The sequence below is a fragment of the Pelmatolapia mariae genome, linkage group LG10_11 (assembly GCF_036321145.2).
Source record: "Pelmatolapia mariae isolate MD_Pm_ZW linkage group LG10_11, Pm_UMD_F_2, whole genome shotgun sequence".
In the NCBI taxonomy this organism is placed as follows: Eukaryota; Metazoa; Chordata; class Actinopteri; order Cichliformes; family Cichlidae; genus Pelmatolapia; species Pelmatolapia mariae.
In genome coordinates this window covers 63,267,605-63,282,822 of record NC_086236.1, presented here as the reverse complement: position 1 = coordinate 63,282,822, position 15,218 = coordinate 63,267,605, and the positions used below count along the sequence as shown (strand labels likewise).

The 15,218-nt window shown below is 40.1% G+C and overlaps 1 protein-coding gene across 6 annotated transcripts in view; it reads left to right on the top strand.

Moving 5' to 3' along the window:
* map7d1a (MAP7 domain containing 1a) overlaps positions 1–6,899 on the top strand; it is a 41,539-nt gene extending 34,640 nt beyond the window's left edge. For all 6 annotated transcript variants that reach the window (XM_063486723.1, XM_063486720.1, XM_063486722.1 and 3 more), the window contains 5 exons: positions 1,881–1,931; positions 2,040–2,100; positions 3,722–3,803; positions 4,176–4,411; positions 5,958–6,899. In XM_063486723.1, coding sequence (XP_063342793.1) covers positions 1,881–1,931; positions 2,040–2,100; positions 3,722–3,803; positions 4,176–4,411; positions 5,958–5,968 — 441 coding nt within the window. In that variant the 3' untranslated portion in view covers positions 5,969–6,899. The remainder of the gene's footprint in view (positions 1–1,880; positions 1,932–2,039; positions 2,101–3,721; positions 3,804–4,175; positions 4,412–5,957) is intronic.
* Positions 6,900–15,218: the final 8,319 nt, after the last annotated feature.

Here is a 15,218-nt window from a genome sequence, read left to right as displayed (position 1 = left end):
ATGTAACCGAACTAAATGACACTCGTGCTTGGCGCTCAATATATGCAATACATGTGAGAAACTCAGAAGTGATTGTCACTTTACAGCAATCATGACAAAGTAGCTAATAAATAAATAAATCAACTTGTGAGTAGTTTCACGTAGCTCCACTGAGATATCATTCTGCAGAAGAAAGTGTCCATGTGCCTATGATAACAGTCTCATGCTAGTGACAGCAAGACCAGATGAAACCATTAACGGTGTCCATGCTCAGCTGTGCTGCATGTTTGGTTTCCTTCCAAATGCAGACAATGAAAAGAAGTTGAAATTGCTCACAACAATGTTTAAAGTCATTATTTCTGGAAGGAGACATTGCTACTGAGTTTTTAAAACGCATTTGTTGGCACTTTGAAAGCCTCAAGGCATGTGCCATCGTTTTCCTTTATATTGATGACAAGACATGACAATCTGAATGTATCAGTAGCGTTACATGCAAGTACATTCGATTTGGAGCTGCTGTATTTCGAAAGGAAAAGTTCATCTCCAAGCAGTGGCTGATTTAAAAGAGGAAAATGTTCTCTTGCACGATACAGAGTAATGCCAAAATCAATTTTGTAGTCGGTTTACAAAAGCTCTCCTCCCCCGATGGTGGTATATTCCAAGATACATTCATCCTGAGGTCGGCCCTTTTTACATGACAAACGCAGGCTTGAAAGTTGAATCCCTGAAACAGGATGAATGATGTTTTTGGCTTATCCTGGATCGGCTGTCTGCATGCCATGATTTAATAGGGCTTACAATGTGAATGAGCTAAGCTATATATAACACTAATAACAGCGAGCTAGCTGTGTCAGTCATCTGTGTGTGGATCCTTTCTCATGTGTACTGATGCCTGAGCCTTTGGTGAACATATATTCAAGTATATCACACACATAAGATCATGCCTCTGCAGGCTAGCTAAGCCTTTCTTTCCCTCTCCTCATCTTCTCTCCATGTGTGAAAGGCTGTTATCTAGGCGTGCCAGGCCTAGCTCCGCCAGCTGAAGTCTTTCTGTTGGCAGGAATTAGCCCACAAGAACAGCATGTCCTCTGCCCCAAAGACTTGCACCGCAGTCGCACTACACAAAACTCCTTTTACAGTCCTCTACCAAACCTAACAGACTCAGTCTTATTACCTCAGCACAGGTGTTTATAGGTATCTCGAGCAGCACAACAACTCTTTACTCCTGAAACAGACATTTTGATGCCAAACTAGATACCAAAGCTGTGAGCGTGTGAGCGCTCCATATATGATCTTGGATCTTAAAAATGCCTCACTTTTATGAGTGGCAGCTGCAGCCATGATCTAGCTGTCCCAGGCTAGCTGTGTCCTCAAATAAAATTTGCATGTTGTTCAAACCTCTGTGCATACAAATTACCCATGCAGCGTTCTCTATATCACAGTGTAGCACACGCTTACCCTTTCTGTGTTTCCTGTTGTTCAGTATTCACTATTGTTCCAGCTCAGTACACCAACAGCGTTTTTACCCTTATTAGTCTAACCCACCACCCGATGTGCTTCAGTTTATTTTGAGCATAATAACCTCACTGCTTTAAAGAACTAATGAAAACTGAAAGTTGAACCCTTAGCTTCTATCTAAACAATTCGACAAGGTGTGTGGTCTAGTCCAGCCGAATAAGCCTAGCCAAATTTTTCATCAAGTCAAACCAAATATTTTTTATAGATGTTGCATGAAGCCCATGTTTTACTGGTAATATGATATAACACAAGTGCCAGTATCATTTTAAGCGTTGTTGTCCACCAGTGCACAGAAAATATACGTCTGCTCGTTAGCATCTGGTTCCATGTGGGGTATTATCTGTTTTATTCCTTTATTTATTCATTTTGTCTTCCTTTTATAGCGACTGGAGGAGATCATGAAGAGGACACGGAAGACAGATGGAAGTGACAAGGTACATTTAAAAAAACAAACAAACAACTTTTTTTTTTTTTTACAAATTGAAAAAAATAAAATTTAGCTTTGCTGTAAAAGTGACTGAAATTCTCTCCCACTTTCACAGAAAGAGACAAAGTCCTCCCCACTCGCACATGTCAATGACAAACAGGCAGAGAGTAGCAAAGGTAAGCCAAGCATCAGTCTGGACTTCCCCTCAGCCTTTTACAAAACATCCCCGAGTGAAATCATTACCCACTACAAGCCTTTAATCTGCTTGAATTACAAAGGATATTTGGCTTAACTCATCTCCCATTAATGTGTTATCTAGGAAGGGATTTAAAACAAAGTGGACGTCTTCTGGCCAGCTGGTGTTCAGAATACTCTTAGACTTTTACTGCTTCGATTAAACTCAAAAGAACTCAATTTTGGTAGATTCTACTCGCGTCTATAAAATACTTTCCACTGATGTACACATAAATATCAGTCTACCTCTTTTACCTCTTCCATAGCTTGCACAAAACAAAGCACAGATATGTCATATGCTTGTTATCAGTTCCCCTGTGAGTAAGATTCAGAGGGATGCACTTTTAAAAGGCCTATTATATATTTCCCCTCATATCCTGTACAGCTGGAGTTGCTCTTTGCAGAATAGGACCCATGTGGCCTTAGTTTGTTGTCCAATCCCTCGGACTGAGGAGAATTGAGTGGAAGAGTCAGCTTATGGCAACAGCCTGCAGCAGTCTACATTCATTATAGAGACTTTGAATAAAACAGAGATACATGTGTTGCTGCAAAGTTTTCAAACATAAACTACTCTCTCCCTACTTAACAATATCCTTAATAATGAAATTTTAACATCACACGTTATAAATGAGTAAGATGGAAATGCAGTTTTACAAGGAGACACTAGCGAGCCATTAAGTGGATTGAGACCTGGCAGAAATGCCTTTTAGTTCGTCATGTGTGAGTGTGAATGTCTTCGTTTTACGATATACATGAGGTCAGAAAACTGGACGTCTGTACCTCAATGTTCGAACCCAAATGTTTAAATGACCATTCAAGGATGATGGCGAGAGTTTGGCATTTTACTGTGAACGTTTTGAAAAGGATGCAGATTTGGGGGTTGAGTACCCACTCGGGAGGTGTTTCTGCACAGCTATTAAGACTCTGAAGTTAGCAGCTGGTGTGCAATGTAAAAAGAAAATAAAAATGTCTTTTATTTACTTAACATTATGTTCCAGCCTGATCATTTTCTCTATGTTGCTTTACCGTGTTTTGGATATTTAGCAGCAAGATCAGAATTGCTTGCAAATATATTATTCTGTAGAGAGTCATGTAGGCTAGATAAAGCCTGGTCTTCAATGTTAGTTCTTTTTTCTGTATTTGGTTCTGACGGTTAGTTTGACAGTGCTAATGTTTATATATTTTAATGGTGGTTGCAGCTGCAGCATGTGTTTAATCAAATCAGTACACCTACGTTAATCAAATATCCTCCTATGCCAGGAAAGTACCAGCTCAGTAATAGGAGCTAAGAAGACGATAAAAAATAACTACTAACAGATACACTAGACTCCTGTTACTGCGACACAGAAAAAATGTGGATACTATCACCAACAGTTAGAAGAACAATGAAAAGCAAAAGAGAATCACCAAAAGTGCTGATTCTCCTTAAGAGAGTGAAAAGAGGATGCACACGTGTGTGTGTTGAGGTTAGCCTGACACATCTCAGGGTTAACACACGGTGTGGGGTAGGATGTTTTATCTCTGTGGTCACACTTAATGACTGTATTGCTTTGTTCTCTCTAGCATCTGCTGACTACCAGCCAACGCCTGAGGTCAGCATTCCCAACAACAAAACAGAAAACGGACAGGCCGATGTCAAGGAAAGGTAAAACTAAAGCTTCTTTCGTTTCTTCTTTGTGTGCACATTGATGCAAGACCACCATGAACAGCACAAAGCTTGTGCCAGGAGACCAAGCTGAGAGTTGACAACGAATCAAATCAGCAGGAGGTTCACATTGCTGTAAACCTCAAGAGAAAACACAAGAAGCCCCATGATTCTGGCCAACAGTAAACAGTTATAACAGTGGGAGAATGATTTGGTATTTAAAAATGTTTACTCTTTGCATTTGATCATGCTTCTTGGGACCATTTAAAAAAGAATCCTCCTATTGTGGTGAGATGACTCATTTGTTTTATGAGTCATTCGGACCCATCCTGACTAGAACCATACCATGATTTATGTCTTCCTCTCCAACAGCCTCTCAATCCAAGCAGTTAATGGGGTCCAGGCTACGAAGCTTGAAAACGGTGTTTCGACGAAAGAAGACACTGTCCACTTGGAAGACATCATCCATCTCACAAATCACGGCAACTCCACTAACGGAGCCCTGGACAAGTCTGAGACCAGCATGCCCACAGAGCCCATCCTTTCTTTTGAAAGCGAGGAGTCATTCATGAAAAAGGCAGGCCCCATGAAGCCTCAGCATGCTGCAGGTACAGAATTACAAACTGCTTTAATATACACAAGTGACAACAGCGCAAACATTTGTAACACAAACATGGAAAAGACAATTTACTTAACACAATCTGAAATTATTCATGAAAATATAAATAGAATAGACGAAATGACGCAGGGGAAAAAGCTACAATAGCAATTGTTCCGCCACTGTTGAAATGAGATATTAATGGAGTGTTTTCCACAACTGGGTGACCTGTGCTGAAAAGGTCTGGCTGTGCTTTGTAATGTGAGTCCACTTCTCTCCTAGTTAACTTTTTAAGTCCTCGTTCAGGCTAGAGTTCAAGATTGTAAAATAAAAGATGAGGTTTTATTGACAGAGGTAAAAACTAAATCTAAATATATCTCCAATGAAAATTATGCAGATACAGGCATGATTCATCTGCATCGACCTAGTTCCCATCATCCAATTTAAAAACTGCTGTACAAGGTACCATAAATGGGGTTATTGTCCTTGGCACGGAGCAAGAGAACCTGAGTGTGTACTTAATATAAGGTGCAAGTCATCACCCCTGTGAAAGCGAGTACCCCCTGAGGAGAGGAAGGTGTGGCATGGAGAGAATACCTACACTCACAAAGGGGTGGAGATGGGATATAAAAGAAATAGTGTTGGGAAGGGTGCTGAGAAGGAGGGTATCTTTATACTGTTGACAGCTTTTATTCAAAGTGTCTCACTGACTTGGATCGGGACCCAGTGAGGAATTCCAAGAATGACAGAGGTGATGAGACCCTATCCACAAGTGCTTCACTGCCAGGGGTTAGAAACTGGACTCTGGAGTAATTAAGCTTCATATGACTCCTCATTCATCCTCTTCCCAGTAGCAACGTCAACAGCACCCTGTCCTCCCCGTTGCTGCTAGATCCTAACTTTCACCTGTTATCCTGAAAGCAAACCAGCGATCAGAAATACTATGTAAACCAAATAGAACGATTACCTCTGTTTGCCCCTACTTTAATGAATATTTCACCATCTTTTTTTAACTACTGCATACTTCTGTCAAGTGTGTAATTAAAAAGGGAACATTCTCACTTCTTATATGCGCTCTTGTAAATTTGGATATGTGAGATGACTTTTAGTATGTTAGACTGATTTAATTTTACACAGCAGTTTCTCGGGAGACTGGTTTATTTTGAGGCATGCTTCCAGGGTTTATTTGAATGTTCATACTTGTTGAGGATATGGCCCTCATCGGTCCCACATGTGGCATTGTCAGTCAGATTGAGTTTTTATATGGTAGCCGCTGTTAACAGTAACATTCCTATCTCATTTCTTTGAGTCATGCGACCTTTCTGTTTGCTCCATGTAAAGACGACAGTAAAGGTTTATGGGCCTTGCAACTGCAACATGTTTTGCATCCTTTTGCATTTAGCATTGTCACCAGGTTGGAGGTTTGCAGACCTTGCCATTACGCACTTCAACACGGCTGAACATTTAGTTTAATTTGTCTGTTAGCATGTTCATTAAGCTTGTATGACTGCTGCTCCATCTGGCCTTTAACACTTTGCTCTCTGCCTCATTCACAGAGGTCCTGTGACATATTCCAGCGCTGAAGTGCTTGTTGCCTTAGGCCACTGACCTTTCCTAGTCCTGCCAAAACTCGCATTGCGAGCCCTGTGACCTGTGCCAATCAACAAAAAGCAAGCATACTTCCCTCCGAAGATAAAGTGGGTCACAGAAGATGACGACAAAGCAACTGACAGAACAGGATGAAAGGTGTTGCCGCATACAGCACCGTTGCGACAGTGTTATCATTCATCAAACTCTTTGCAGCACCGATTCCATGCACCTTGCTACTCAACAGTATCATCCTTTGTACATTATAGTACAGCTGAGTAATGATTACAGTATACTGAAAAAGAACTGTTTTCTTTGCTCTTTAGTTATTTAACTAAAAGAAAAAATATTAAGACTGGGTACAACTTTGTGTATAATGTAAATGAACTTTACGTATCGGTAAAAGGAAGGTTGGATCAGTGGATTAAAGCTGTTTGAAAGGGAGTCATTTTATGCTACTCTATCATGAGTAGATATGAATAAAACCCAGATACTGTACATCCTGGTTTGTACAAAACTACCTGTACTGGTTTTTGAAAAAGGTAAACTGAGAAATCAGAAGATCTGAAATTAAACGTCACAAAGAATGGCTTGTTACTTTGTGTAAACATACTGTTGGTTCATGTCTAAACCTCAGCTATGATTGATTGTATGCATAACTGGATGTAATAATAAATCTGCAACCTTTACAATTAAGAAACTGTAAGTCATCAAAGGTCAAACGTCTGTAAACGGAGATCTCCTCCACTATTTAACAATTGAAGCCGTTTCCCCCTCCCCCACATGTGCAAGCATGACTTTTTTTTCTCATTTGAAATTCTGGCGCGTGTATATGCTATAGATATATTTTGATGTGCGATGTAAGGCCAGTGGGAATATCTCAAGTCTTATTAAAGACAAGTGGTCCAGTCTGTGTTCTAATCGTCCTTATGTCCCAACTGTTTAAGGATTTGATGCATTGTGAGATTATTCTTAGCCTGATTCAGATTACTACACCTAAGAAATAGTTCATTTGTTATCAGTTGAATAGTTTTGGAATGTTTTCTACTTTCATTTGCTTTGTTTACTCCAGACGCTCAACAGTGGCCCACTGTCACTGAGAGTAAAAAGAGAGCACATGCTAACCAAAGGAAAACAGACGTCTAAGCGGGACCACAAGCCTTACAGTCTGTGCGGCTAATGTGCTAGGCATGCAAGTTGGTTCAGCTGTCCATTTCTCTTTGGGTCTCCTTTTACAAAATCTCAACAGGGGGTACATGCCACTCTATCTGCTGGCCCTCTTTCACTATATTCTGCAGGCCTGTGGGAGATCTGGCACGCTGTGTTTGCAGCCCTGTAGGCAGCTGAAGTGCACACAAACACGATTTATGCCTCCTTCTACCACACGTGAAAACATGCCACGCTGATCATATAAATTATGTGACTATGTTTTAACCTTGGTAGAATGAGGGATTAGATTTTCAACTTGAAACTGTAACAGAGATCTCCAGTGGGCTACATAAGATGAAATCACTATGGTAAATACAGCCAAACTGTCACCAAAATGAAACTGAAAGCCAAAGACGGAAAATTCTCTGAATCATGATTAAGGAGTAGCTGATCAAGATTTAATGCAAGTAAAAAATATCTATTTTTTTCAAACTGTTTGATGAAACACTGCAGTTTTTGGGGAACTGCTTTTCTTACGGTTTCATTATTGCTACAAATTGTCTCTAAGTCAAGCTAATGCTCGCAAACTTTCTTAAAGCAACAGTTTTTGCAGTTACAGCTGCGTCACTGCTTTTTTAAAACATGTTAAATAACACACATCTGTAGCTCGTATACCACACAGCTTTAATCTGCAAGACAGTTGACTTGCATGAGCAGGATGTTAACTTCAACCACATCTCCTCATTAGTTCACTTTGTTGTTCCTAAAGTTGTCCAAATGAGTCTGCTGCTAAAAGCTGTATTCATCGACCCCACAAGAGGGTGCAGCACCGCAGCATGGACTGCACATTTGACTTCTCTGTTTTCAGGCTTTAAACTTTATTACTGCAGTGTGTCAAAAGAGGACACAAACTGAAATGTCCCCATTTTAAAAATCTCTATTTTTTTCATTAATAATAATGATAATAATAATAATAAGATTTCTGCCATTTTGTGCAGCTGATCTGTCAGTCAATCCCTGGTAATGTGCCGTACTTCTCAGAGGGGACCTGAGGATTAGTGGGGACTATTTTTAGGGAGGTGTCGCAAAGCAGTGCACAGTTACAGGCTGATTAGTGCCAAGTTTCAAAATAAATTCTCACAGAATGAGGGGTGAAAAAAAAAAAGGAACTGAAGGAGTTGAATGTGTGGATGGGAAGGGTCATCCAAAAGCCAAGAGTGGTAAATGAATAAAGGAACTTTGTGCCAGTTGAGGTAGTCAGATTGTCCTGGAATAGCCAGGCCACATGTTAAATCCACCACCAACATATGGTGTTCAAGCCTGTTTGAATGACGGGTGTATTATCTCCTCTGCAAGTGTGCTCAGGAGGTGGAGGTGTCACAATTCTGACTATATTTTTACTCTCTTGCGTGAATAACGCCTTGTTAAAGCTCATATTAACAGCAACGGCAAAAAGGAAACAACCAGCTTCAGTCGCCTGAGGACTTTATAAGCATGGTGTCAAACGTTTAATGAAAGGTGCTCCATGTAGAGAATGCAGCCAGCCAAACACTGGACATACATTGACTGTTTTCCTGTCATAAATCTCTGCATTTGAGGACTGTATGGAATCTTGCAAATGTTTCTGAATGGCAAGTGTGCCTGCTCAACCTCTATTTCGAATAAGATGTGGGGGGTGGGAGAGGATCACACGATGGCGTCCCACTCCAGATAAGACCACCAATCGCAACCATCAAAGCTCATGTGCCTAACCTCTGTTTAGTGTTTATGCTCACCCCTATCTTTATCTGCTCAGCAACAAGCTCTCTCTGAGCTGCTCTCAGATGGCAGGCAGTATTAATGAAAGGCCACAGAATGGCCAGCACTCACAGTAAGTGTGCTTCTCAATCCCTGGCAGAACTGTGGGAGCAGAGCAACCTCTTAGCTATTCTGATTAGAGATGGCAAGTTTTAAGGGTAATCAGGCTCTAGACCTTCTACTCCCCCCGCCCCTAGAGAACTGATAACATGGAACTTTCTGAGGTTGCAGAAAGGACCCAAGGACTTGGATCGCATCAGAGGTAGACTTTGAGGACAAGTAGCAGCTGAGCCTACATGGACAGCTGTTGGATCATTGTCACAAACTGTCGGATGGAAGCTCTTTGATGAGATTCTGACGTTTCATCAAACCTCAAGTATTTAAAGAGTCTGGCCTCTGTGTTGCACTCTGCATTTGTGTTATTTTGAGCTGAGGGCATGCAATGTTTCCCCTGAATAAAAGCATGCTCCGATAAAGTGGGAACAGATTTACTGGACAAGTAGGCATTAACTTTAAGAAAGCATCTGCTTTGTGGTCAACTTGTACTGAGAATCTTTTGTTAACAGCTAATAACAAAATGAAGGTCTGAATAACTGACTTGCTAACAGAAGGCTTTTATTGGCTTTTAATGTCAAGAATCTGTGCCAGAACAAATACCTAACAATAAACTGTACAGACTGTAAGTAACAAACTCTGCTAATTGCAGACTTGATGAAGGTCCCATATTGTGAAGATGCACTTCGAATACTTAAAATAAACGCTGCCGTGTTACGACCAGTAAAAATATGAGGTTGCTTACTGCTTCCATTCCTCCTAGTATACGTACAACTACATGCCCTCTCAGACTGACCAGAGAGAACTCTATCCAGTTTCCACATAAAAACTGAAAACTAATAGTCGCCAAGCTAACTGCTTGCTTCTTCTGAGATGATTGCCCAGGGGAGAACATATGATGATGCTAACTATTTGAATTTATGTGAAAGGGGAAGTTTCCACAGGACTTTATGCAGTCCTAAGAAAAAGTACACTACTTCCAATATAAATAAGGCCATGACTAGCAGCCAGGTGCTGCCAATCAAATACACTTGATTAACTGATCATCAGCAAGTGTAAGCACCTCCATAAACGCAGAGGTTAAGGAAGATTGCTGCTCTGGAGCATTCAGCTGCGTGCTTATAGAAAGCCAGACCTCCTAGGAGTGGATGTCCCAGCAAATTCACCCCAAAGGTCAAACCTCAGAGAAACTTAAAAAATACAAACCCCAAGAGCTACGGTTCAGATTTTACAGGAAGCGGTTAGCATTTTAAATATTAAAGATCATAATAGTACAATTAGAAAAAGACTGAAGAAGTGGCTGGAAGGGCTACCAAGAGAAAGTCTCTTCTCTCATAAAAACAACATGGCAGCCCGACTAAAGCTCGCAAAGTTGCATGTGAGCAAACCACAAGCACTTATTTACCATAATGTGCATGGAAAGCTCTTAACCTGCCCCCCCCCCACAAGTGCGTACGCAACATGACACTCGGATTTATGAAACATACGCACCAGCCTATTTTGACCTTACCACGCTGTAATCATTCTGAACCAGCAGGCTTGTGCAGTCTGCATCCTACCTGCATACTGCCACGTTTACTCGTTTACCTGCAGGTGAAACGGAGAAAGTGATGAATATAGCGTAGGTTACGTCATAGGAGTTCAGAGGAGATCATTAATGCCTGCTTCTCAATTACTGCTGATAATGTTTCAGTCAAAGCCTTATGTGTCCTTCCACCAGAACTCTGATCTAATCTAAGCTTAAAACACAAGCTTCCTTCAAGCTTTTGCACTTTCGTCATAAGTGTGCTATACAAATAAAATTTACTTAGCCAGGTCTTCATTTCTTAATATACATAGTCAGAGACACTTCTGATTATTTACACAGAGGTTTGTGCATATGCACAGTTAACAAATGAGGGCCAATGTCCTCAAATGACAGACAATAACATAGTGGAGATGTTTGGCCATAATGAAGAGCCATGTTTGGCAAAAAGCAAACACAACATATCAGCACAAACACCCCTCATACTAAGTATCAAGCAATGATGGCAAGGAGTGATTATTTGGGGTTGTTTTGCAGATACAATTACTGAGCACATTGCTGTCACTGAGTCGGCCAAAGTATTCTAGAGTCAAATGTGAGACCATCTGTCAGAAAACTAAAGCTTGGCTGACATTTGGTCATACAACAGGACAATGGTCCCAAGAAAAGCAGAAATCTATAACAGAATGGCTAAAAAGGAAATGACTCAGGGTGCTACAATGGCGCAATCAAAGTCCAGAACTTAACCTCATTAAAATGCTTTGCCGGACCTTAAGAGACCTGTGCAATGAACTGAAGCAACGCTCTATAGGAGAGCTGATCAAAATTCCTCCACAACAATTCAACAGACTTTTAAAGTCACACAGAACACAAGCTATTGCTGCTAAAATTGGTTCTACGATTCTGGTTCTACATGCTCCTGGATTATGAGGTGTACTTTTTTAGCATTGCACTAACCGGCACAAAAATGCCAAACTCACAGTGACACTACAGGAAAATTTAGGGGATTACCAGCATTACCAGCAGACTTCATCCTCTTGAGGCCACAAATGTCTCTACAGAGTGTCAGCCTACACTGCATCCACAGGGCTAGGCAACTACTGTGGTGAGAGGCTAGAACAAGGCAGTAACAAATTACACCCCAGAGGTTTCACATTTAGACGGCACACAGGTTTGATTTCAAAGATCTGTTGTCTCTTCATTTTCAAGCTGATAGTTTTACAGCATTCCCTGCTAATCATCGCACAGAGCTTCAGTTCTGCTAGCTTGCAGTGTTGGTTATTTTCAGTTCATTTGATAACTGGGAATTAATCCCTACCAGCAAGAGCATGTGCCTTTGGCACTTTTCTTTTTGTTCCATTTTGGAAAAAAGGAAAAAAAAAAAGGCTAATACAGGGGCTCATGAGGCACAACATAGGGATGTAAATATGTATAAGGCAGAAAACTGATCCGGTGTTGGCCTGTGTTAGTGTTGGCCCACTAAGGTAGGACCCTTATAGATGACTTCTCCATGATAGACCACCTGCAGTGTCTAGTGTCACTGTGAAGTATATCCTCACCCCACTAATGTGTTGTGTTTGGTTGCTGTGACACTGGAACATCACAGCCACAGGAGGAATTAGAGGAAGCCACACCGACTAGTTTTTTTCCACTGGGAATTTTCGTGTGACTGATATGTTACTGAGCTATTTTCCCAGATTTGAAATTACATCTGGAACTAAAATGTGGTTTGTCACATTATTTTCTCTATAAAAGTTATTATTCTCTATAATAATAACAGAGTTTTATTTGAAAATACTAAATTCCCTCCCTCAAGTTTCTGTCAGTTTACTTAATGTTGTTGAGGCAGTAATTTTTTTTTTATCTAGCTAGGAAAAAATACATGGAGGGGCTGTAATTCTATGACTGCAGTAATTTACTGTCACGGGGTTAATTAGAAGTTTCAGCCACTCTCTCTCTCTCTCTCTCTCTCTCTCTCTCTCTCTCTCGCTCTGTGTGTGTGTGAATTTGCTTTTGCTTTACTATTAAATTCTGTTTGTACCTGAATTTATGTGAACACGCAGATGCTTTTGTGTGAAATGTGTGTGAATATGTGAAAAAGGTCCCAAGAAAGTTTATTTGCATGATACATGATAACAGCTGTTGGGACCCTGGAGAGCAAAGAGTGTGTAGAGAAAAAGAGGGGAGGTGAAACCAGTGGCCGCCCAGTAGCACAGTGACCCTGAGTTGTCAGCGCTCTCAGAGTAAAAGGATTCATGTAAACGGGGGGGAAAAAGGGACACAAAGGGACATGTTTCTGTTTCACACCACATGGGGCCAAAGATCAGCCACACTTAGTCACAGTGATGGCAGTGTTAGTGAAAAAGAGACTGAAACTGTCATTCTTTTTAGATACTGAATGAAAAGAAAAAAACAACAACAACTAACACCTGCATTTGAGTTTTGAATTGTGCTAAAGAAACCGCTGTTAAGAAGAATTTTATAACCACATTTTTTCCGAGAATTAATGGTGTGCTGTGAGCGTGATGCAACGGGTTTCGTCTTTGTTCTCACAAAGGTACAAAAAAAACCTGATCACCTTTCGCAGAAGTAAAACACACGATAAAAATATGTGGCTCACTATGTGGAAAATGACAGATGTGTCATTCGCAGCATTGGTGCAACTCTTGCTGTTAAAAAGAAATAAATACAATTATTCTTAAAGGAGTTAATAACATTCCTGTTTTTAAAAAAGTTTCCTGACTTTTCTTTACAGATATTTGTCTGTGGATGCTTTCTGAAGATTTTTGGCTTCGTCATTATTAGTACATATAACAATAGCTTAATAGTAGCTTTCATTTGACTTGAATTCACAAACCACATGTAATATAAGGAAAATTTGAACAGGCTGCAAAAAGAAACCAAATTGCAGTGAGCTAGTTGCAATGATTATGTATTGTTCTTTAGCTATGAGAGAAAAAAGATGAAGTACCTTAGAATAATGAAAGGTGGCTTTATTTCCTTTGTTCTCCAAGCAAAGCTTTAAGCTAAACACAGGAAATTTTTACCAGCTGTTATACTGCAAAACTAATAATAAAAAAAGAGTGTATGTGCCTGCATGTATAGTATATTCACTGTAGTCCTGATACTTCCTGGTAATATAATGCCGTGCAAAGGTCTTGAATCACCCCTCGTTTCTTTATATTTTGCTGGGAAAATGGAAAAAAGTGCAGGGACTTTATGAACTGTGCAAACATACATGGAAGTAAAGTATATAAGGGAAAACAGAGCTTGCTTGAAAAAGCGCTTCTATGTATGTTGGCTGCCCTTTGTTCTGATATTCGACACTGCTCAATCCATAGCTAGTCCATGACTGATAGTCTCCACTACGTGTTTTAATTTGGCTGCCTTTTCTTTCAATTTCCCAGTTGTGGCTTCTAGATAGCCAGCCTTCCACTGGGAGCATTTCAGAAGGAACTTTAACGAAAGAAGACTTTGCTGTTTTTTTCCCCTGTTTCCTGAGAACATGATTTTCAGATACTGTCTGTGCACTGTAGATTGCTTTTATGCCTGCCACTTATTATTTTCTTCTCTGCTTGTCCAGTTTCCTTGACTTTTTTCAGGACACACTGCAAACTTTGCTAAGATATGCCAAGTTTTTGGCTAACAGCTCTTTGGGAATGGCCAAAATATTGTTTTATGTTGTGAGACTGTGTTATAGTTGGCATTTTTCACAGATTCAGCTAAACTAAGTGGGAACAAGTTATGTGTTTTTATAATAGAATGGTAGTAACAAGGTGCCAAAGATACAATTTAAAATGGTTTCTTTGCTAATTTGTCTGTTATGTGTAGACAAAACACTAGTTCATCCCTTTTTTGTTCTCAAATGATTTGTAGGCCAGTATTACGTGGTTTAACAAACAATAAAAACATCCTCTGAAAACAGTCAGGTACAAAAAATTGTGTCAGTGTCCAAAGAAAAAAGACCTTCAGAAAGGAAACTGTTGCTCAAAACCACTTTAAAAAACTAAATCAGACTCCTTGTAAGCAAAATATAAAGATAATGAGGGTGTTCAAGACTTTTGCATAGTACAAGTCCACATTGTAAGAATGAATGATCATTTTAATCATGTATGGTGACTAACTTAAACCACAAAACACAAGAATCTTTTTAAATTCTGCTGATCTTGAAGAAACCAACCAAAGTCCCAGTTTATTGAATATTTTCTGTCCATTTTCCCTGCGGGGACTTGAGGCCCAGCTGGTTCTCGCTTTGAGTTGGAAAGTCCCCCTTTGTGCATCATTGTGCTCATCTATTTTTTCAGTTTCTTGCTCTTTCCTTCACACATGAGAGAAAACCACTTTGCCAAAATAGTTGACTGTCTGGTTCTTCAGTTTGTTGCTGCTGGGTGTGACGTGGCTGCAAATTTGTCTTTTGGAGGTGTCATCCACTGACTTACTTTATCTTGAAATTGTCAGGGGCTCCTCCCACCTGGACAGAACATGATATTTAGTTTATTAATTAGCATTAGGATCTTGGACTTCAGGCATACACTTAGATAAAAAGAAATGGAGTTCAAATGTGACAGAAAACAAGTGCACACATGGTTTAGAAACAAGTGAAGGAAATAAAAGAGGAAATCCAGATAGGATATACTGCTTGATGGCCGAATATTAAACTGTTGATGTCTTAAACATACTGTGAACATACAGTGCAGATGGATAT